This window comes from Chenopodium album, chromosome 2, assembly GCF_948465745.1.
Source record: "Chenopodium album chromosome 2, dcCheAlbu1.1, whole genome shotgun sequence".
NCBI lineage: Eukaryota > Viridiplantae > Streptophyta > Magnoliopsida > Caryophyllales > Amaranthaceae > Chenopodium > Chenopodium album.
This window is the reverse complement of record NC_137835.1, coordinates 71,859,107-71,880,166: the sequence shown is the minus strand read 5'-3', so window position 1 is coordinate 71,880,166 and position 21,060 is coordinate 71,859,107. Positions and strand designations below refer to the sequence as shown.

The following is a 21,060-nucleotide window of genomic DNA, read 5'->3' as shown; positions in this document are numbered from 1 at the left end:
GCTGAAGTTCCATCCTTGCAATTCTAGCCATTGTGTGTTTTTAATTATTTATTTCTAGAGCAAGATTAGCCCTAGGTCTTAAGATTCTAGATGATATTATCATTTTCTAATTTTGCGGTCTTAAGACGAGACTTTATTATTTTTAAGCATTTATGAAGTTTTCCTAATTCAATTTATTACTCTAATTATTCTTCCAATTCATCCCCAATTATTCACTCATATCTTTGTATGCATATAATTTGTCACCGTCCACTCCCATTAGATTGTAACGTAGCTCAGCTAAGATACCAGAATAATACGGAGTAACAATCTTATTTTTTTAACCTTAGTTGAAAAAAACAAGATCAAGACAAATTGACAAACCCTATATCCCAAGAGTTTAATTAACAACTCGAAATCAACAAGTTGTTGACAAAATCATGGGGTTCAAGAGCAGATCATTCGACCAAAAAAACAGTTAACAATGGAATAAAATCTAGAGGAGTAAATTGTAAGTCAATTCAATAATTTGGAAAAAGTGAGAAATCAACTCAAATTTATTTACTGTGAAGTATAGTACATTAATTAAAGACCTTGGCAAAAATCTTTCTTAGGAAGACGAAAGAATGACTAGAAGACGACCAACTGCACCAATCAATGATCAAAAAGCATGCAAAAGGTCAATTTCTCTCTTTTCCTGTACACAATTTTCCTTCTTCCCTAAGTTTATTTCTTCTTTGCTTTAAATAACCCTTTTTTTTCTCTGTTTTTTAATTTTAATGGTACATTTCTTTAAAACATAATTCTGAGATTTTGTTGTGTGAAATTTGCAAAGGAGGAAACAAAATTCTGGTACAATGGAGGTTGCAAAGCAACATATTGAAGAAATAAGAAAAAACACCTTCGAAATTGGTGTGAGAAAAAACCCTTTAAGGCAAATGTTACGAGAAGCTGTTAAGAATCTCTCTGCTGCTCTATACTCAAAAGATGTTCATTTCTTGATGGAACTTATTCAGGTTTATTTCTTGTTACTTTTATTTTTTGTTACATTTTATTACTTTTGTTATATACTTAAATGATACTGTTTTCATTCGACAATGATGTTCTTATTATGAATTTTTTGTGTTTGGTCAAAGTCGGAAAATCATTGTGAAACGAAGAGAGTAGAGTTTATGACGAGTCCTCCTTTCTGACCCTCTGCCGTTATAATTTTTCCTGTTTTATAGTTATTGTCTCAAAAGTAAAAATCAAAATAGGAAGAACTATTGTAGACTAAGGAAGTTATTTATTGTAATTTTTCATAATCGGGTCGAATTTTAGTTCTTAAACAAGATTGCAAGTGGTTTACTCTTATTGGTATGAGCCGTTCCTTGTGAATTTACATTCTTTTTGGTAGCCGTTCTATTTTGAACATTTGAATAAGTGTATCTGTGAATTTACTCTAATCTTATGATCTTATGTTAGATTTATTAGAGTAATTTAGGGAGTAGTTTATAATCTTCACCTTTTATTATTCATGCTTTTAAGTGTTGAATTAAAAGTGAACGAGGAAGTATAATTTAGGGAGTACTCCTTTTATAATGTAAAGAGTACACTAGTAGTGTTTGGCTAAGACTTTATTCATATAGCTTGAAATAAGTTAATCTGCTCTTAATATATAAAGATCTAGTCTGTTGGTATCGTATGACAATTTATAAGAAAATATAATGTTAGATATTATCATATTCGTCTTAATGTGTTTTTGTCAATGTCTAATTTTTTATTTTTTTTAGTATGTAAATTGATGATCTTTGATGATTTGGTTCAAAATTTTCTTGTTTGGCTTGATTAACAAGATGAAAAGATTCAATTCTGATAGTCTTGCAAGGTAAAGAAAACATAACGTTATTAAGACGGGCTTAAGTGGTAAAGTGTGAATTAAAGATTGAAAGTGGGTTAAGAGAGAAAAATAACTAGTAATAGAAAGATTAGTTATTGTGAAAATACATGATTGATATGAATACTAGCACTTTTGAGTAAATAATGCAGCATTTTTTTCCTCATATATGGAGCTGGAGTTTGATGGTACTCTTGTATTAGCTTGTTTTATGCTCTGGTTTTCTTAGTGTACTTTGTTTGCTTTTGTTATGGACGATTTGGTGCATTAATTAGTTTGTGAAGATGAGTGTAATTATCAAACTAGATTAGATTACAAATATAGCTACTATATTTAGCATAAGTAGCGCGAAGTTGGGACATTATGAAATCTAATAAATACTGTAAACTCTTGTATAGCTGATGAGAATTGAGTAAATAATCTTGAATAGGATCTTAAAGCTTCTAGGCTATGTTTGGATAACAAAAAATGGAAGGAAAGGAAGGGAAGGGAAAGGGAGGGAGACAAACTTCCTTGTTTGGATAATATGTTGAGGGAGGGATCCATTTTCCCTCCTCTTTTAATAAAGACCATCCCTTCAAAATTGGAGAGATTTGGAGGGAAAATGGAGCTCATCATTTCCTCCACTTTCCCTTCCTTCCCCTTCCTCCTATTTTCCTCCTTTCCATTTCCCTTCTAATATGTTATCCAAACATAGCACTAAAGTTTCTACATAGCATCGAAGCAACCGTGCATTATAATGTATATACTTGCACAAAATAACGGTCTTGGTTTTAGACAGTGGGTTAATGCTGCTTGATTTAGCTTGGTTATGACTTTTAGCTGTGATATTATGTTTATTTGGGAATCTTGGGATGGTTGTTACATAAAAGATTTTTTTTTTTTACTCTGATATGATAACATGATAATACATCATATCACTTTTAATTGATTTATACCTTTTGCCTATGCATGTATGAAGAAGCATGTTTGGTAATCTGTAGAATGTAGATTTTCTAGGATTAAAAGTATGTAACCTGTGTTTGTACATATTACGATTAGCCAAGATTTAGTGTATGTAATTGGCATACATTAGAGCACTTGACAAATGTCTTTGCTGCATTATGTATTTATGTTGTATTAGTATCTTGTCAATTTGGATACGATGAGCACTTTGTAGCTAAAGGCTTGAACTTAAGCTTAACTGATGTCTATCTTAATCTAATTTGAAGGCCGTTAACCAAAACAAATAAATAAATTTGGATGAGCATTAATTTGATATCATCTGATGAGGATATTTACAAAGAATATTTTGTTATGTAGAATGCTGAAGATAATGAGTATCCGCAAGGAGTTGATCCAACCTTGGAGTTCTTGATAACATCTCGGGATATAACAGCCACAGGGGCTCCGGCTACATTGTTGATTTTCAATAATGAGAAGGGATTTTCTAAGGGAAATATGGAATCCATTTGCAGTGTTGGTACTTCTACCAAGGCTGGCAAACGCAAAAATGGTTATATTGGAGAAAAAGGTTGGTCTATTCAAACTTGCGGATTGTAATGTGCCCCCATTATATTTTGGATCATCCTTAATCATTCTGGCTGTAAATGTAAAATGTGGCTGTGATTGCATAATTTTTCATCTGTTTTATTTGATTTTTTTAATTTATTTTTTTTATTTTATTGTAGCCTCAAAATATTTTCTTCTTAAAACTAAAGCAAGCTGTACCTTACATATTAGGATATTAGTAACTACTGTTTGAATGTTTATTATTTTTGTTATATTGAGATCAACCTTTAAACTGTACGCAGTATGCAGAACATAGCATTTATATTAGGAAGTTCATGTATAAAAGACCCTTTTTCTTAAATTTGTTACTCAAAAGCATTCACAATCTATCTACTGTTAGAAATTTTGTGAAGGGATTAAGAGAGTGATAATGATGTTCGGTTCAGTGGTGTAGTCAGATACAGTTCATGTGCTGTCCTTTGTAATTGCAGTTTTTATGAGCCCAATGGTATAGAAATGCAAACTCGTAGGCATCATAGTTCAATCCCACACTCCTAAGCTTAACAGGTACATAGTAACTTAAGTGCGGAGTGTTAAGCTTAGCTCAACTGTGAAAACACCATCAGTCTCATGGTCTACAACATCAATGTAGTCCATAATTTGGTTGATTTCAGTGAACATCAGAAAAAAAAAATTGAGCTTTAACTCATAAATATGGGGTTTGATGTCATATATTTCTTGTAGAAATCAATATAATGTCTGCATCGAGTGCCTCCAAATAAACGAGGCACTAATAGCCCTTTTGGTGTACATGACTGTAATTGCTAGCTGCTACGAGCTCATATATAACTTTGTAAATTATGTCGCACAGAAGGAGTCCATGGTAATGCTTTTTCTCCTCATAGTATGTGAATTTCTTTTAATTTCCATTACCAAACACTATTTCTGCTTGTATTGAAAAAATTACTAGTAAAGTGCAATTAGGCTACTGTTAATGTTTTTTTTTTGTAGATTTCTGTTGAGCAATCACAGAGTATTGGTACAAAAATAGTGTATACTGTCTAAGGCTTTTTTTTTTATTTTTTATTTTTTTTCTAATTTTGTATAGCTTACCACACCTTTCTGCCACATTAATATCAGAAGCTGAACAAAACTGACCATGTTTAAATGTTCTTTACCTCATTATTAAGGCCCTTATCTCTAATGAAATTGATTTTGTGGTTTTTTGTCACAGGAATTGGGTTCAAAAGCGTGTTTCTACTGACAGCTCATCCCTATATCTTTAGTAATGGCTATCAAATTCGTTTCAGTGAAGCACCATGTCCTCAATGTGATGTAGCCTACATAGTACCTGAGTGGGTTGAATATCCCTCAGTGGCTGATATCCAGCAAGTGTATGGCAGTAATAGAGCTCTTCCGACTACTACACTGATACTGCCTTTGAAGGGTGATAAAGTGAAAGCTGTGAAGGAGCAGCTTTCAAGTCTCCATCCTGAGTTACTCTTGTTTCTCTCAAAAATCAAGCGTCTTTCAGTGAAAGAGCACAGTGAGGATCCAAAACTCAACATCATACGAGCTGTTTCCATTTCTTCTGAAACGGATTTCAAATCAAAGAAGGATATTGATGCTGAGTCGTATACAGTACATTTGATGGCAGAAGAAGAAGGTAGTCCTGACAGCGATGGTGAATGTGGCTACTATATGTGGAGGCAGAAGTTTCGTGTCAAGGATGAAAACAAGGTTGAAAAGAGGAAGGAACTTGAGGAGTGGTCTATTACATTAGCCTTTCCATTTGGCAAGCGTCTGAATAGAGGAATGATATCTCCTGGAATCTATGCATATCTTCCGACTGAGACAGTTACAAATTTGCCTTTCATAATTCAGGCAGATTTCCTTCTTCCATCATCTCGTGAGACTATTTTGTGGGATGACATATGGAACCAAGGGATTCTAGACTGCATTCCTTCTGCTTTTGTCAATGCATTTGTTGCTCTTGTCAAGACGAGGGAAGATGCGCCTACCTCTTCTCTGGCATCCATGTTTGCTTTCTTGCCGGTCAAAGACGCATGTCACCCAAAGTTAGATGCAATCAGGAATTCAATCAAAGAGAGACTGCTTCTGGAAAATATTATTCCATCTGAGTCGCATTCTGACCAGAAAATTTTCCATAAACCTCAAGAAGTTGCCCGGTTGAACCAATCTTTCTGGAAGATATTGTTGAAGGCAAAGCAGAAAGGGATGAAATTGCACAATCTTTCATCTCTAGGAAAGCATATATTGCATTCTTCTTTCGATGTAGACAGGTATAACGATGTGCTTAGCTTCCTTGGTGTGAAGCCCGTTGACACAGAGTGGTACCCAAAGTGCATCCAGAGTTGTAATCTTGTCATGGGAGTTGGGGAAGAGATCTATATTGAGTTGCTTCAATTTCTTGCGCGGTATTGGTCAAGTTTTGCTACGGCTAATATGGTAAGTATACCCCTACTGAAGTATGTAGGTGATTCTGGGTATGTATCTCTTCTTAGCATAAATGAAGCTACTCAGACAAGTGGTCTACGTTTGTGTCGATCTCAAGAAGCACAACATATTTCATGGATGATAGACTGGAGTAAAGAATTTAGATCTGCTGCAAGACTAGTTTTCTTACCCGAGAAAACGCAAAGGGCCATCTTAAGAGTGAAAGATGTACTTACCTGGTTGAATGACTATGTGAATGTTAATACTTTTCGCATGGATGAATTTGCAAAAGAGCTTCACCACTCAGTGGGAAACAACTGCAGAATGGTATTTGTTTTTGCACATTTTCTACATCACACATCTTCCAATGGATTTTTGAATGAGATACAGTTACGACAATTAAGTGATTGCATGCCACTAGTGAACAATTTCAGAGGTGTATCTGTAAGAAGAAAGGGTGTACTAGTTCCTGCCAATGGGAGCAAATGGGTGAATCTGATAGGTGGTTCCAATTCTTGGAGGGATCAAGATTATGTGGTACTATCTGATGAATATTTGCATTCTGCACGATATGCTGGTTATTTTACTCCGGAAAAGAAACTGATGGAGCTCCTCAAAAGATATGCCGGTGCCTCTGATATTCCTGACGCATGTCCTCCAGATGCTGCCTTCCCTACTGTAAATGGGCCATTGAACAAAGAAAATGTTTTCTTGATGTTGGATTGGATCAAGAAGATACGATATAAGGGAATCAGAATGCCTGATAATTTTCTGAATTGCATTAAGAATGGAAGCTGGTTGAGGGTAACAATGAGCGGTCATCCTGTTTACAAACCTCCTAATCAATCATTTTTTTCGAGTTCCTCATGGGGGAGTTTGCTGCAGAATGGCTCCGAAATGGTTGATATTCCGTTGGTTGATCAGCACTTCTATAACTATAAGTTAAATGAGTATCAGGAGGAGCTAAAAGCAATAGGGGTGATGTTTGATTATGGTCAAGCATGTAAATTCATCGGGAATCATCTCATGGCTCTGGCAACTGGTTCTAATCTGACTAGAACCAAGGTTATCGCGCTGCTTAAATTTATACAATATCTGAGAGAGAAAATGTTGTCAGTGGATGAGATTGTCAACGCCATCAAAAATGTGAGATGGGTCAAGACCTCGTGTGGTGAAAGGTCCCCGGTTGAAACTGTTCTCTTTGATAAAAGCTGGACATCTGCTTCAGTATTCAGTCAGATTCCTTTCCTTGATGAAGAGTATTATGGGTGCAGTATTCACGAATACAAGACTGAGCTTGAACTACTTGGTATTACTGTGGGTTTCAAAGGAAAGCATCAGATTGTGCTTAATCATCTTAAATCTTCAGTAAGCTGGAGCACTCTACTGCCTGCCCATCTCATTTTTGCGCTCAAGTGCATCAAAAAGTGTCCAAATGCATCGGAAAAACTTGTGACTACAATGAAAAATTCTGCATGCTTGCGCACAAATGTTGGCTTCAAGTATCCCCGTGAATGTTTCTTATTTGATCGTGAATGGGGATGTATCTTACAGATATTTGAGGGTTTCCCATACATTGACGGCAGCTTATATGGGGACAAAATATTCAAGTACAGAGAAGCATTACAGAAAATTGGGGTGGTGGTTGATTTTGATGGTGCAACTAAGGCATTTTCTATAGAGTTTAAGCAACGAGCAACAATTCAACAGATTACTGCAGATAATGGTCTCAAATTCATTTCGTGTTATAAAGAGTTGAAGGATACACCGTTCACCCTTCATGCTGATCTCAGAGCATGTATTCGAGATGCTAAATGGTTAAGAACTCGCCTTGGTGACTACAGGCCACCCAAGGATTGCATTTTGTATGATTCAGATTGGCATCCAATCTCTGAGATTACGCTGCTTCCTTTTATTGATGACAGGGAGAGCTGCTATGGGAAAGGCATACATGAATTCAAAGATGAGCTGAAGAGAATGGGTGTAGTGACTGATTTCAAGGAAGGCTCACAATTTGTTTTTTCTCATATCTTTTTACCTCAAAATCCAAGTGAAATTACTCCTGTATGTGTCATGTCATTGCTCGAATGCATTAGAAGCTTCCGGAAAAGCCAAGATCCCCTCCCAGAGGATTTTTTGAAACAGATTCACCAGACAAAGTGGTTGAAGACCACTGTTGGCTATATGTCCTCAAAAGAATGCATGCTATTTGATCCGAACAAAAAGTCTTCGTTGCAGCGATGTGATGGTCCTTTCATTGATGAAGAGTACTATGGGGCAAATATTTTGTCCTATAAAAGCGAGCTTGCTGATATTGGAGTTATAGTTGATCTGTCCAGCAATGTTGCAAACTCATTGCTTGCATTTCACATCAAGTCCCTTCATGAGTTTGCTAAGATTGAGCATATCTATGAATTCCTGAGTGAAGCTGACTGGAAGCCAGAAAAAGACACTCCTGTGCAAATTTGGATCCCGACAACTTCTGATGATGGTGTGTGGGTTGCTCCGGAGGAATGTGTTTTGCATGATGATAATCATCTGTTCAGCTCTAGGTTGCATGTTTTGGATCAGAAGAATTACAAGCCGAAGCTGCTTACTTTCTTCTGTAAGGCCTTTGATGTTAAAAACAGACCCTCAACTGATGATTACTGTAAGCTTTGGATGGAATGGGAGAATTCGAGGCGTGTGATATCACACGATGAGTGTTGTGCCTTTTGGGTGCATGTTATTAGGCACTGGAACAAAGATACTAAGAAAGTATTTTCTAAAAGTGTGTCTAAAATCCCTGCAGATTCCTATGGCTCTGGTGATATTCTGTTGCTTAATAAGCAGGACATTTTCCTCCCTAATGATCTCTTATTGAAAGATCTTTTTGAAATGGCTTCTCCTTACTCTTTCTTTGTCTGGTGTCCTGCAAGAAACCATCCCTCGATTCCTCGAGCTTTACTTTTTGATACGTACTCCAAGATCGGGGTAAGGAAGATATCAGATTCTGTTCAAATATCTGAGCTGTCTGCTGTGGATCATGGAGAACTGATTGTGGCGAAATTGAAGGATGCTTTTATTGTGAAGGGGCTTGTAATGATCATTTTAGGATTTCTCTCCGATCCCTCACTGAATATAGAAACAAAACGGAGGCATGAAGCTGTTAAAAAGCTCCTCAATGTCAAAGTCTTTGTGAGTCCAAACCCCATTACTAGAACCTACAGCTTAATGATGAGTTCAGGTAGTGATGTCACAGCTAGCACGCGTCAATTGGTGCGCTGGGAGAGAGATACTTCTAAGTTTTTCGCCCAGAAACTCGACAGATCAGGTGCTCGTAAGACTGTCGTAGAATATGCAACAAGGTTTTCTCAAGTGGTATCTGAAGGGTTGCTTTGGGATGAGGAGGATAAAATTCATCCACTTTCCGAGCTCATTAAGTTTGGATTCTTGATGGACTTTGATGAGGATGCTGTTACTTATTTCATGAAGTCGAAAAATTTGCAGATCTTTCCTGAGGATGAAGAGTTCATATCCTCTGCTTTCCCTTCCCTGATACAGTATCATAGGTAAACTGTTTCCCTTTAGTTATTTAATACTAAGTCTGTTATTTTTAAATTATTACTTGTATTACTACTTTGTTAGTTGGTGAGTTTCTGTGCTGCTGTTGCTCTTGATTTTCTGCTAGCATCAGTACCATTAACTTTTTTGTTAATTTATTTAATACTTTACGATCTGCAGTGTTTTTCATAGGAGGGTATAAAAATGATTAATCATAAAGGGTCAGAAAATCAGTTGTTAATCCTGTAATTTAAATATATTATGTTTTTCATCTCTTATTGCTGCCCATGAAGTCATCTTTGTTTTAGTTACTTGTTTTCTAGCATTTGGCTATGAACATTGGTTTTAGATTGTTATTAAGGGTTTGTATTGACATTAGACCAGTTTAATCGACTGCTCAGGCCTGATATATTTAGGAATGGTACAAGTAAATTTGGTCTGCCATTGGAATATCAATTTAAGCTGTAGTTATATTTCTGAGGGTGATTTCTGGATTCACATCAGTTCATCACGGTGCTGCTGCAAACTCACTTATTTAGAAAAGATGTACTCGTATGAATGTATGATCACTAAAACAACAAAATAGAAATAAGTTTTCAAACGATATGGAATGTAAATCCTCTGCATTGGAAACTACTCTTCAGACTCCTACTGCATGTTTAAAGGATTACAATTCTCATCTGCTAATATTTCAGACTGCTGTACCCCTAGTATATGCTTCCATATCTCTCTAGTCATGGTTTCCTAAACCGTTCCTAGGGAAACAGGATAACGTCACTTCAAAGAAATCATCTGGAATGTGATCCTTTCAATGTACCTGTTGCCAAGATATCTTGAGCTTCATCTGTTCATCACCATTTGCTAAATCCGCTGCGTGTCAGAGCGATTGTTTATGCTTCTATTTTCTCCTGCAAGGCTGCAATGGAAGCTTACTAACATAGTAACATTCAACATTGTTGGCTTACTAACATAGTCATCAATTGCTCTATTTTCTGGATTATAACGTTTTCCTCGAAAGGGAACAACATACTGATATTTGGTAATCTGTGTTTTGATGTACTCAGAAGATCAAGTGTAAACCAACCAGAATGAAGATTGCTGATTCTGCTGTGAGCATCAGGTGTACTTATTAGAGGATGGAACTTAAAGCAGCCTTGGTTTTCTTAGTCCTCTACCCGTCTATTTTGGTTCTTCGTGAAAAGGCAAACATCTTAAAGTAATTCTTTCACATTTTACAAATTAAAGCTTATAGATTTTAGTGCCTTCGTGCAATCAAATCTGATTAACTTTGTTGCTTGCCTTTCAGGAACTTCCTCGAGGGCAAATATATAATACTGAACCTGAGTTTGACAGTAAGTCCATTAAGGTCAGCAGAGTGTTCTTTGTTAGCATTATCATGTTTGTGAATGTGTTATTAAAGTTTCTAAGAACAGAGCTGCTATACAATATCAAGTTGATGTTTTTCTAGGCCAGCTGATTTCTTTGCTGTGTAAGTTGTTAAATAGTAGAAGTAATGAAACTTCATGGCAGCTTTGTCATCTTGCTGAGTTCAAATGCTTGTTTTACTTTATTTTCGAAAATAATAAGTGTTTGAAACCTTCACATTTAATTTTCGTATACATGAAATTTGGAGTCATAGTTGATAACCAAATTTGTATATCATCAGTGCTGAGTGTACTTGGGGAGTGGGCGTATGGTGAAACCATGAAAGTCTTACAACGACGCTGTAGAGATGATCCTAGATGCTGATCACACTAACACTAATTTGACAGTATGATCTTAATTAGTTATGCCCGAATGAGTAAAGAATAAGGCTACCAGTATAATTTGAATTCTCATTATTTTAGCAAGTGATCATCAGCTAAGGTTATGACTGATGAATGAAGAGAAGGTGGATGCTAATGGAACTGGAGATTAATATTCTTGATGTTTGAAGCACGTTTGTGTTTCGTGTACCTGAGGTCGCTGAGGAACTCTCGATGAAAGTCAGCAGGAATATTAATAAAAGGCACCCGAAAAGAAACCTGTAGGCTGTAGCTTGGTTAGCAAAAAGACATACAGTTAGTCTAGGATTCAAGACTTAGCATCAGACACATTGAATGAAAAGTGTACAGAGATGAATGAATTCCAGACCCACTGCACTTTATCCATCTCTCCCAAATCCCCGTCTCTCTAGTCTCCATCGTACTTGTTTGATCGAGGGGCAGTACTAGACAGCATGTTGAGCTTATTGCAGAAGAAATCGAAGTCTCCATCGATGAGGCTGGTAGAGCAACAGCATTTCTAGCCATATGGTCAATCTTAACTGTTATTTCCTTTTCTACTCTCTCCCTACCTTCACCTTCCATGGATCCATCATGATTCATGAAGTAAGCTCGGCGTGCTGTCTAGTACCACCACTTGATTGTATAGTAGCAGCGAAAATTTGAGAAACAGCAACAAAAAAGAGAGTGCACAAATGAAGACAGTATGACAGAAAAAAAAAAAATTAAATTTTTTTAAAAAAAAACCAGAGGGGGGGGGGGGGGGTTAGAGTTCTGGTGGTGATTGAGAGTGACAAGCGAGCCTTAAACACCGATGAAAGTGAAGCTGCACAAAAAGAATGTTTCCATGGAAGAGATTGATGGAGACAGTCAGATATCTGATGAGCGGTATAGATATCCTAGAGTAGAAGAAGAGAAATGGGTTTCTTGTATTTTAGAGTTCTTGATTCAAGAACGGGGGAGACAACGTATTGCTTGGAGCTTCAGGACAATGAGGTTGCATTCAGCATATGTACCGAGTATTTCCATGACAAGGATTATGATACTTTACTAGCTGTTGGGACTGCAAAATCGCTGCAATTTTCTCCCAAAAGATCTTTTGATGCAGCATATATTCACATTTATCGGTTTGTTGATGGTGGAAAACTTGAGCTTTTGCAGAAGACCCTAGTAGAGGATTTCCCGCTTGCTCTAACCCAGTTTCAGGGAAGGTTACTTGCTGGGATTGGAACTGTCCTTAGGCTTTATGACTTGCTGCTCAGGAAATGTGAGAACAAGCAGTTTCCTAGCACTATTATGTCGGTACACACATACCTTGATCGTATTTATGTGGGATGATTAATTGATGCCAGGCACTCGTTCTTACAGAGGAGCTTGAGCTCATTCTGAAATATGTTCATAGTAGAAGTGTAAATTTGAGCATCATTCTTACATAGGAGCTTGAACTCTGGGATTTGGGATTCCACATAAATTAGGCCTATTTTCTAGGTACATAACATCTGCATTAATGTTGTAGGATCTCCTGGGAAAAATTGTCACATGTATAAGATCCGAAATAGACTAAGCGGAATCTAAATAAACAAGTCACACATCTGTTGGAGTCCAAGATCTTTGTACGCTTTGTTTCAAAAAAATAAGCTAATACTCCGTGATTTCTTATGCATAAACCTTAACCATACTCCCCTATTTTCTTTATATTGATACCATTGCATATAGTATAGTTATCTAATTATATACCATTGATTATTATAACAAAAAATATTGTTAAAAAAAACTAAAAAAAAAAAAAAAAATCACTCTTGTTAACCAAGTTGGCATCAATTTCGTTACACCTTTCATTTTAGAGTTCAAAATAATCCTCAAATAAATACTCCCCTAAATTCTCTCAAAAAATACATCATTCCTCCTTAAAACTAACTTTATTAAAAAAAATTTTGTCATCTCCTCTCAAATCTATCCTTGATCAAAATAACATCCATGCTTCACACTCACGCATCCTATTTTATCTTTCATGTGTGCATGTAAAACAACATATTTAAGACAAAATGGGTTGCGGAGGATCTAAGCTAGAGCCGGAACAAGAGGCTGGCCTCCGACCAATCATTCGTCGTAGGATCGACGAGTTTCTAGCCAGGAGGAACGCTGGCCTCTCCAAGAAGGAACTCCTTGCAGGCGACATTACTACTTCTCATCGCTCTGAAGTAGAAGAAGAAGAAGAAGAAGAAAAAGAAGAGATCATTACTAAGGAAGATACAACGTCTATTTCGCCTCCTAATAATGTTTCTGATGACGATCATGCCTCCTTTCTTAAACAAGATAGCCCTCAAAAAAATTCTAACATTGATGATAATAGTGCATCAATAATATTATTCCCTATATTGGAGGATAAAAATGATGTTAATAACATTAAAAATGATGTTAATAATGTTAAAAATGATGTTATTAATAACGATGTTGATGAAATTAATTTTGAAAATAATTTGCATTGTAAAGAAGTAATCAAGGAGGAGGAATGCACGTTTGATCAAGATGAGCTTGAGAGATCGGAGTTGTTGGCTCCGAGCTCTCCTAGCTTTCGAGTTTATTGTGTTCATTCTCTTGATGAAGAAGAGCTTGAAGGTAATTTCTTTTCATTTGCTTATGATAGAAATTGTTTTATTTTATGCAAATTTATCCTATTGAGGAAATGTTTAATGGACAAAAAGAATTATAATGTTAGGCCAAGATGAAATGTATTGTTCAATTTAATTATGTGAGAATTCAATTTAGGAGATCCTTCATGAGAATATATATATATATATATATATATATATATATATATATATATATATATATATATATATATATATATATATATATATATATCTTCCTCTTTTTTTGCTAATTTAAATTTAAAATTATTGGACCTTCTTTTTTACAGTACATAAAAATTTGTCATTTTTTATAAGATTTGTTTGCTTTATGACAAGATAATGAGTACACATTATTGATTTAGAGTGGGTTAATCATTAACTCATAATCTAAGGGTTTGTTTGACATCATTTTTAGTTTTTAGTTTCCTGTTTTTTTGAAAACTAAAAACCAAAAACAGGAAACAAGAAAAAGGTGTTTTTACTTTTATGTTGTCAGTTTTCAAAATTATCTTGATTTTAATAAGTTTAAATATTTTTTGATTCATTATGTAAAAAATTTGTTAATATGTGATTAACAAAGTAAAGACTTTGTGATTAAGGGTAGGAGAGATAAAGGGGGAAAATTAATCAACCACCACTACCACCCACCAGCAGCAACATCCACCACACCCACCACCCATCAGTAGCAACATCCACCACCACCCACATCTACCCACAGCCCAAAACCACCACCACCACCTCATCCCGTAATCACCATCTCACCACCACCACCCCATCCCGTCTCATCACCATAACCACCCAAAACCCACTCCAGACAAATCGCATCAACAATCCACCACTCGAGCGAAATCGTCGAACCCCACCACCTGAGCGAAATCGCGAAAACCCACCACCTAAGCGAAATCGTGGAACCCCACCACCACCCTCACCTATCTTACCCACCACGATCTTTCACGATCGGTCATCTTTCACCAAATTTGCTTTAGATCTGAGATTTCAAGCTTACTCAAATTCTCCTTTTTCCTAATCAATTACCCACCACGATTCTTTTTTCTGAGCGACTTTGAGAAGGGTAGAAAAGGTGGCAGCGGCTCTGACGAAGGGAGGAGAAAGCGGCGGCTCTGATGAGGGGAGGATAAAGTGGCGGTGAACTTCCCGAGGAAAAGGGGCGGCGATCAAACAGAGTGGTGCGTGGTTGTGGTGTGGTGGATGTGCGATCCAAAAGAAGAGAGAGAAAAGCGGTGGTGGTGGCTGAGAGGGAGGAGAGAGACAACGTGGTGGTGGTGTTGGTGGTAGATGTGGTTGTGAGAGGAGAGAGAATGTGGGTTAGGTTTAAATAATGGATGAACTAATTTAGGTTAATAGATTAATAACATGTGATTTGATGTGTTTATTGAAGTTAAATAAGGGTAAATTGGTAATTATGCATAAAAAAATTACTAAAAGAGGAAAGTTTTAGTTTGTTGCACATAATGTGTAACATCCATTTTTGGAAATTGTTGCAGATAATACGTAACGAAGGAAGTACAAAAAACCAAAAAACAGAAAACCACAATGATGCCAAACGAACCCTTAATTTTCTAAAACTGTTTTGATTTATGATAACCTTATAGAATTCCTTATAAGTATTGTTAATAAGTTGATTTCAATTTACTTTTAAATTAGTTTTATTTGTTATGGGTGATGTTCTATATTAACTAGTACTCTATGTTTCTTTTCTTTTTTTTTTTTTTTTTTTAATAACAAAGTACTCTCTATGTATACCTAAACGTTCATTGTTTTGATTTTTAGACTAAGATGAACAATTAGTAAGAACCAATAATTAAATCGTGACAATAATTTGTAAATTGTAAATATTGTTACATTAAATTTCAAGTTCTACACTACTATGCATATGTTGTAGGACAACTTGAACCAGTAGAAGAATGCAGCCAAGAAGATGATAAAAATTGGTTACGACAAGAATCATCTAGTTCAAATAAGGTAAATATAACGCATGTTTGATTTAATTATTATCATCTTAATTAATTAATCTTTTTTCTCCCTTTAATGCTAAATTAATCGTGGTTGCTAAATTAATCGTGGTTTATTGTCTTATTATAACTATCATGATTATAATTAATTAGCAGGTAGTGGAAGAGAAGAACACCATGTTGAAGAAGCATAAAAGAGTGAAGATGTTTAAAATAGGAATTCCAAAAGGAGGAAAACATATATTTCATAACATGCATTCGTTATATCACCTTCCTTGTACTTCACACAATTCTCATTTCATTCAACAAGCAGCTGCGTGATAGTATATATTCAATGGAACATACGTACATCGTGTCTCTATAACAATTAGGAGGAGCTTAATTCTCAATTCGATCTAGGAGAGAAATAAAGGAGGGATTTGAAATGGTGTTTAATTAATTTTCCTAGTAATATTTTTTCAGTTTCCTTTTTTATGTGTAGGAAGATGATATGATCTTACTAGCAAACCTAAAGCGTAGTCGCGAGCATGATTTCATGCATATTCTATGATTTTGTTGTAGGGAAATTCAAAATATTGCTTTATCTTATCTCATCTTCAACGTTCATCTATTTTGTTATAAAAAATAAAAAAAAATGTCCATGTGATCACTTGGTAAGAGTAACACATTTATGCATAGGTTGTTTTGATTGACATTGTAGGTTTAGTTGATTTGTCGTATTAAATAGCATTTATATAACTTTATTTTCGTTTGTTTTGTCCATCATGTCTCAACCTTCACAGTTTATTTGGTTCATAATTTATGAGCTAGGGTTGCAAGTTATTAGGGGTAAGGGTAAAGCCGTAAAGGGATCTCCACCCAACTATCCTCAATTGGCAAGAATTGAATTAAAATATCTGGAATTTAAAGTATATATAGTAAGAACTTTAATTTATATATATCTTGCTTGACATATTTAGAATATATTTTTACATCCTAACTTATTAATCTCAACTTTCAATCAATAAATTATTCTTGAATCATAACTTATAATTAAGAAAAGGTGTGGAAAATTTGAACATGTAAGATGTGACTTACCTTATCGTATGATCCCTTGATGTGGTAAAAATTGCAAAATCTATTGAGATTTGAGTCTTTGTTGCCACAAATTCATTGTTGACTCCATGTATGAATTTGCAACTTTATCAAATTTAATTTGACCAATAAAGTAAATAGAATATTCAAAAGATAAAATCACGTTAAATTGTCGTCACAAATAAAAGGGATATTACGTTGATAACCATGCATATAATATTTTGCCTAGTCTTACCTTTTGTGTATGTTGTTTCCTTAACGTGGAAGATTTCTTAGTACTTAAGTAGCACGAGTAGATGAAGTTACTTGCTTTATGCTTTCATTATTATGCTTAAAGTCAATGCATGCATGTTTGTACATTTCATATTGACTTTGGACCTTTGGTGCCTCACTTTAATTATAATTACATAAATTTACTCTTTTACGAGTAGGTCATAATTGTTTGGTTGTATTCATTTTTTTTTAAATCAAAGTTTGTTAACTTTGAACATATAAGGTATGTGAGTTCCTAATAGACTATTTTAGAACATAAAATATCAAAAAAAATAATTTTTTTTTTTTTTGAACAGAAAAAATGAAAAATAATTGTTTTTAAATATATGTTACACACAATTAAAGCTATTTATAGTCAAACATATTTTCAAAAGACCTTAAAATAAAGAACAAATGAAGAGTAGCATAGTACGGAGTACATTCAATATAAAAGTCATGATTAATTCAATATTAGCAATATAAATAATGTACTTTAATGCATAAACTGCATAATTAAGCACAAGAATTATGATATGCTGAATAAATTAAATTACATAAAATTATAGCTACTCTCTTCATCAGAATGTAATTCATATGAAGAAACATGTGCAAATGAATTTGATGACGAAGAAGAAGAAGAAGGGGATGAAATATTGGAGGTTAATCTGTAATGACTATTATTATAGTCTAACATAATTGCATCGTCATTTCCTTCAATTCTTTGCTTCAAAAATACATGCCAAATGACCCAATCTTCCATTTTGGATACACCTTTGTTATTCTGCACGAAAATTATTAATATAAGTCATTAGTATATATACTACTCCTATATAACATACAAATTTGTGCAATTTTTAACCAAAGTATCAATAGACCAAGCCGACTCAATTACAAGGTTAAGCTTATGGTTGAAGTCTAGGATCGATTCATATACTGTATCATAAAGTTTAAGAAATGAAATTCACCTTATTATTATAGACTAAGCTATATTCATTCATGTACCAATCAGTTGGACTGCCACTTGGAGCCCTTCCCATATGATATACTAAAGTTTTTTTGATGCCCATCATCATCACCGTTTCGAAATTTTGGCTTGGAGGAGGAGATATATGCATTTCCGAGCCAGTCTCTTCCCAATAACCTAAGTTTGTTGCCCTAATCGATCTATTAATTTGGTTACGCTTCTTGTGCCTTCCTCCCTTCTTGGTGAAGACATATCTCTCTTCCACTGAATCACCTATAACATATGCATGAATGTAAAAATTTTAGAACACAAACACCAACATAGGAAAATTATTGGATTATGTACATTGAGTTAATCTAATTCAAAATCGGGATTATTCAATTCTTAGTTACCAATAAAAGTTTTTACTTAAACTATTCGTGTTAATTTTAAAATACAAAAATGACACATAGCTAAGGTAATAATACTTTTTTTTCCCTAACCTAAACAAAATCTCTTCCACAATCCTATCTTTGAGAGCATAATAGACTAATGAGGTGATTATGAACTATTTTTTAGTTAAAAGTACCATGCACTATGCAATATTAAATTTCTTAAATGTATAGAAGCCAAAATTTACTAGCATTTTATCCCTGCCATTATGCCATAATACAATTATTAACAATGACATGAAGATTAAGGGAAATGTATGATGAGCAAATTATGACACACATACCGGGCAGCTCCCAAGGGTCTAACTTAAGAGAATGGACCTCAGGGATAATGGAGGCCGGAAGAGGAAGCGAAAATATCTTGCATCTTAAGTACTGGAAAAGAAGCTCCTCGTCGGTAGGCTGGAATCGGAATCCAGGGGGCAATCTGTTCAAATTTTCTCCTACAAAATTGTGTTTTTTCATTTCAATATCTTACTAAAAAATTGAGATTTTACGTAGACAAGTACTAATTTCGAGTAGATCAATCGAAATCGAGTGAAGAGATGGATAAATCAATGAGGTAAAGGTGTGTTTAAATTAGTGTGTAGAAAGATTAGAAACTATGTTTTGTAAATGGAGTAGTAGTACCTCCCTACTATACAATGGTAGAGCGAAGTATATATATATATATATATATATATATATATATATATATATATATATATATATATATATATATATATATATATATATATATATATATATATATATGAAGGTTTACCTAACTTATAGTAATAGGATGCATGCATATATAATGAAAGTCTAGTGTTACAAAAGAAAAGTTGGATCCTTTAAGCTAGGGTATCTTTAATCTTCTTTTAAGATCCTTCGTCTGGCAAAGTAAGAATATTTCAATGCTACCATCTTTACTTAATCTTGGCACCAAAAGTAAGTCAATCTTTTTTAAATCAAAGTTGTCCCATCTCCTAGCCAAATGGAAAAACATAATGTTGTGCAAAGGATAATTCACGTAAGACTTGCGATAATATGACAATATAAAAAATTAATTAAATAAAAATAAAATAAAATAAAAAGGTGATGGTGGTATACTCGGATCGTGACCAATATAAATCTAGCAAGTTACTCCATTTATTATTCATTAAATAAATTGTGTAAATCTTATATGCAATCTGATTACAAAAAAACTTGTGTGAATATAGTTCACAATAATACCTGACGTCTTCCCGTGTCAATCAATATAATGTTAAATAAATTGACCATAATTTTAACATATTGACCTTCATTAAAACTTTTGTAAATCTCAAGTTCAAAATAATGTTCCTACCAACATTTTATTAAACATAGTAACCCTAATTTTAATATAATGACCTTTGTTGTTTATATTCACAAGTATATTAAGAGTTCAATGTATATCAATCTCTTTTATTACGACCTTTGTTTAACCCAATGACTTTTATGTTTAAGTGAAACATTTACTCTTACACTTAGTACTTATTAACTTTTATTTTATCATAATGACATATTACCCAATGACTTTTATGTTTAAGTGAAACATATTAACTTTTATTTTATCATAATGACATTTATGTTTAAGTGAAACATTTACACTTAGTACTTATTATGTGAGTAATAAATAATACTAGAAATAGGCACATAATAAAGGGAAGGAGAGAGTATTTCTTAATAAGTGGTCCATAATAAATTAATATGAACCCCGTTTAGTTAAGAGTAGTTATATGGCTATTGTCATGAACTTATGCTTCACTTAAAGAATAATATCGATGAAGTGTAATAAATTAACTTATCTCTTAGGCCACATGTTTAGTTGATTTAATTTCGAACTTTATTACTTATTTAAGATCAAATCAGAAAAAATAAGTTTTGAACATACTTTTTCGTTTTATGTATGATTTTTTAATGTTAAAAATTATTAAATATTAATTTTTCTTCGTATACCAAAGATTGAAGATTTAGGATTTCACAATCTCCAAAAGTATCTAGAAGCCATATGAGTTTTTTCACCCAAACAATTATTCATCCATGGATCTCAAGCCGAATTAGGGTCTGTTCTCTTACGTTGAAATTCAGTTCAGTTCAGTTCAGCTCAGTTCAGTTCAGTTCAGCTCGATCAGCTCAGTTAAGTTCATTTCAGTTCAGTTCAGCTCCTAATTTCCTTCTCTTATAAAATATTCATTTCAGTTCGGTTCAGTTCAGCTCAGGTCAGTTTAGTTCAGCTCAGTTCAGCTTAGTTTAGTTTAGTTCAGTTCACTTCAATTCAGCTCAGCTCAGTTCAGTTCAGTTCAGTTCAGATGAGTTCAGTCAATGAGAACAGGCCCTTAGTGCTAACTCACGGATTGTATTGCTTCGGATGAAGATTTTTATAAAGGCGATCGTTGGTCGAATTTGTGATGTAACTAGTTTTAAGGTGAATTGTATTTGTGTTGGAATTTTAGATTTCCTCGGAATTGTTTGTAAGTGTTATTTGGCTATCTTTAATTTCATTAATGGAATCCTTTTCTTCTTAAAAAAAAAAAAAAAAAAAAAAAAAAAACGAACGACATTTTAATGGATGTAACAAGACTTCACAATTTTTTTTCTTTAAAATTAGCGTACATATAAGA

The 21,060-nt window shown here is 34.3% G+C and overlaps 2 protein-coding genes across 2 annotated transcripts; one reads left to right on the top strand and one right to left on the bottom strand.

The window, feature by feature from the left end:
- Nucleotides 1-789: 789 nt before the first annotated feature.
- LOC145587017 (uncharacterized) lies at nt 790-10,884 on the top strand. The gene is made up of 5 exons (XM_081643986.1): nt 790-995; nt 3,158-3,368; nt 4,581-9,354; nt 10,411-10,562; nt 10,653-10,884. The coding sequence occupies exons 1-4, from the start codon at nt 837-839 to the stop codon at nt 10,436-10,438; spliced, it is 5,172 nt and encodes a 1,723-aa protein (XP_081500112.1). The 5' UTR covers nt 790-836; the 3' UTR covers nt 10,439-10,562; nt 10,653-10,884.
- A 6,598-nt stretch (nt 10,885-17,482) lies between these two features.
- LOC145587000 (NAC domain-containing protein 41-like) lies at nt 17,483-19,067 on the bottom strand. The gene is made up of 3 exons (XM_081643985.1): nt 18,721-19,067; nt 18,007-18,278; nt 17,483-17,822 (listed from the first exon to the last, which is right to left on the bottom strand). Exons 1-3 carry the CDS (start codon nt 18,899-18,901, stop codon nt 17,592-17,594), a joined length of 684 nt encoding a protein of 227 aa, XP_081500111.1. The 5' UTR covers nt 18,902-19,067; the 3' UTR covers nt 17,483-17,591.
- Nucleotides 19,068-21,060: the final 1,993 nt, after the last annotated feature.

Bases quoted from the DNA above. Each gene is read 5' to 3' on its own strand.
- LOC145587017 (XM_081643986.1), top strand. From the start codon at position 837: ATGGAGGTTGCAAAGCAACATATTGAAGAAATAAGAAAAAACACCTTC. The intron at 996-3,157 runs GTTTATTTCTTG...TTTGTTATGTAG, and splicing joins TCTTGATGGAACTTATTCAG to AATGCTGAAGATAATGAGTA. The intron at 9,355-10,410 runs GTAAACTGTTTC...TGATGTACTCAG, and splicing joins TCCCTGATACAGTATCATAG to AAGATCAAGTGTAAACCAAC.
- LOC145587000 (XM_081643985.1), bottom strand. From the start codon at position 18,901: ATGAAAAAACACAATTTTGTAGGAGAAAATTTGAACAGATTGCCCCCT. The intron at 18,279-18,720 runs GTATGTGTGTCA...CATATGTTATAG, and splicing joins AGACCCTTGGGAGCTGCCCG to GTGATTCAGTGGAAGAGAGA. The intron at 17,823-18,006 runs GTGAATTTCATT...ATTTTCGTGCAG, and splicing joins GCTTAGTCTATAATAATAAG to AATAACAAAGGTGTATCCAA.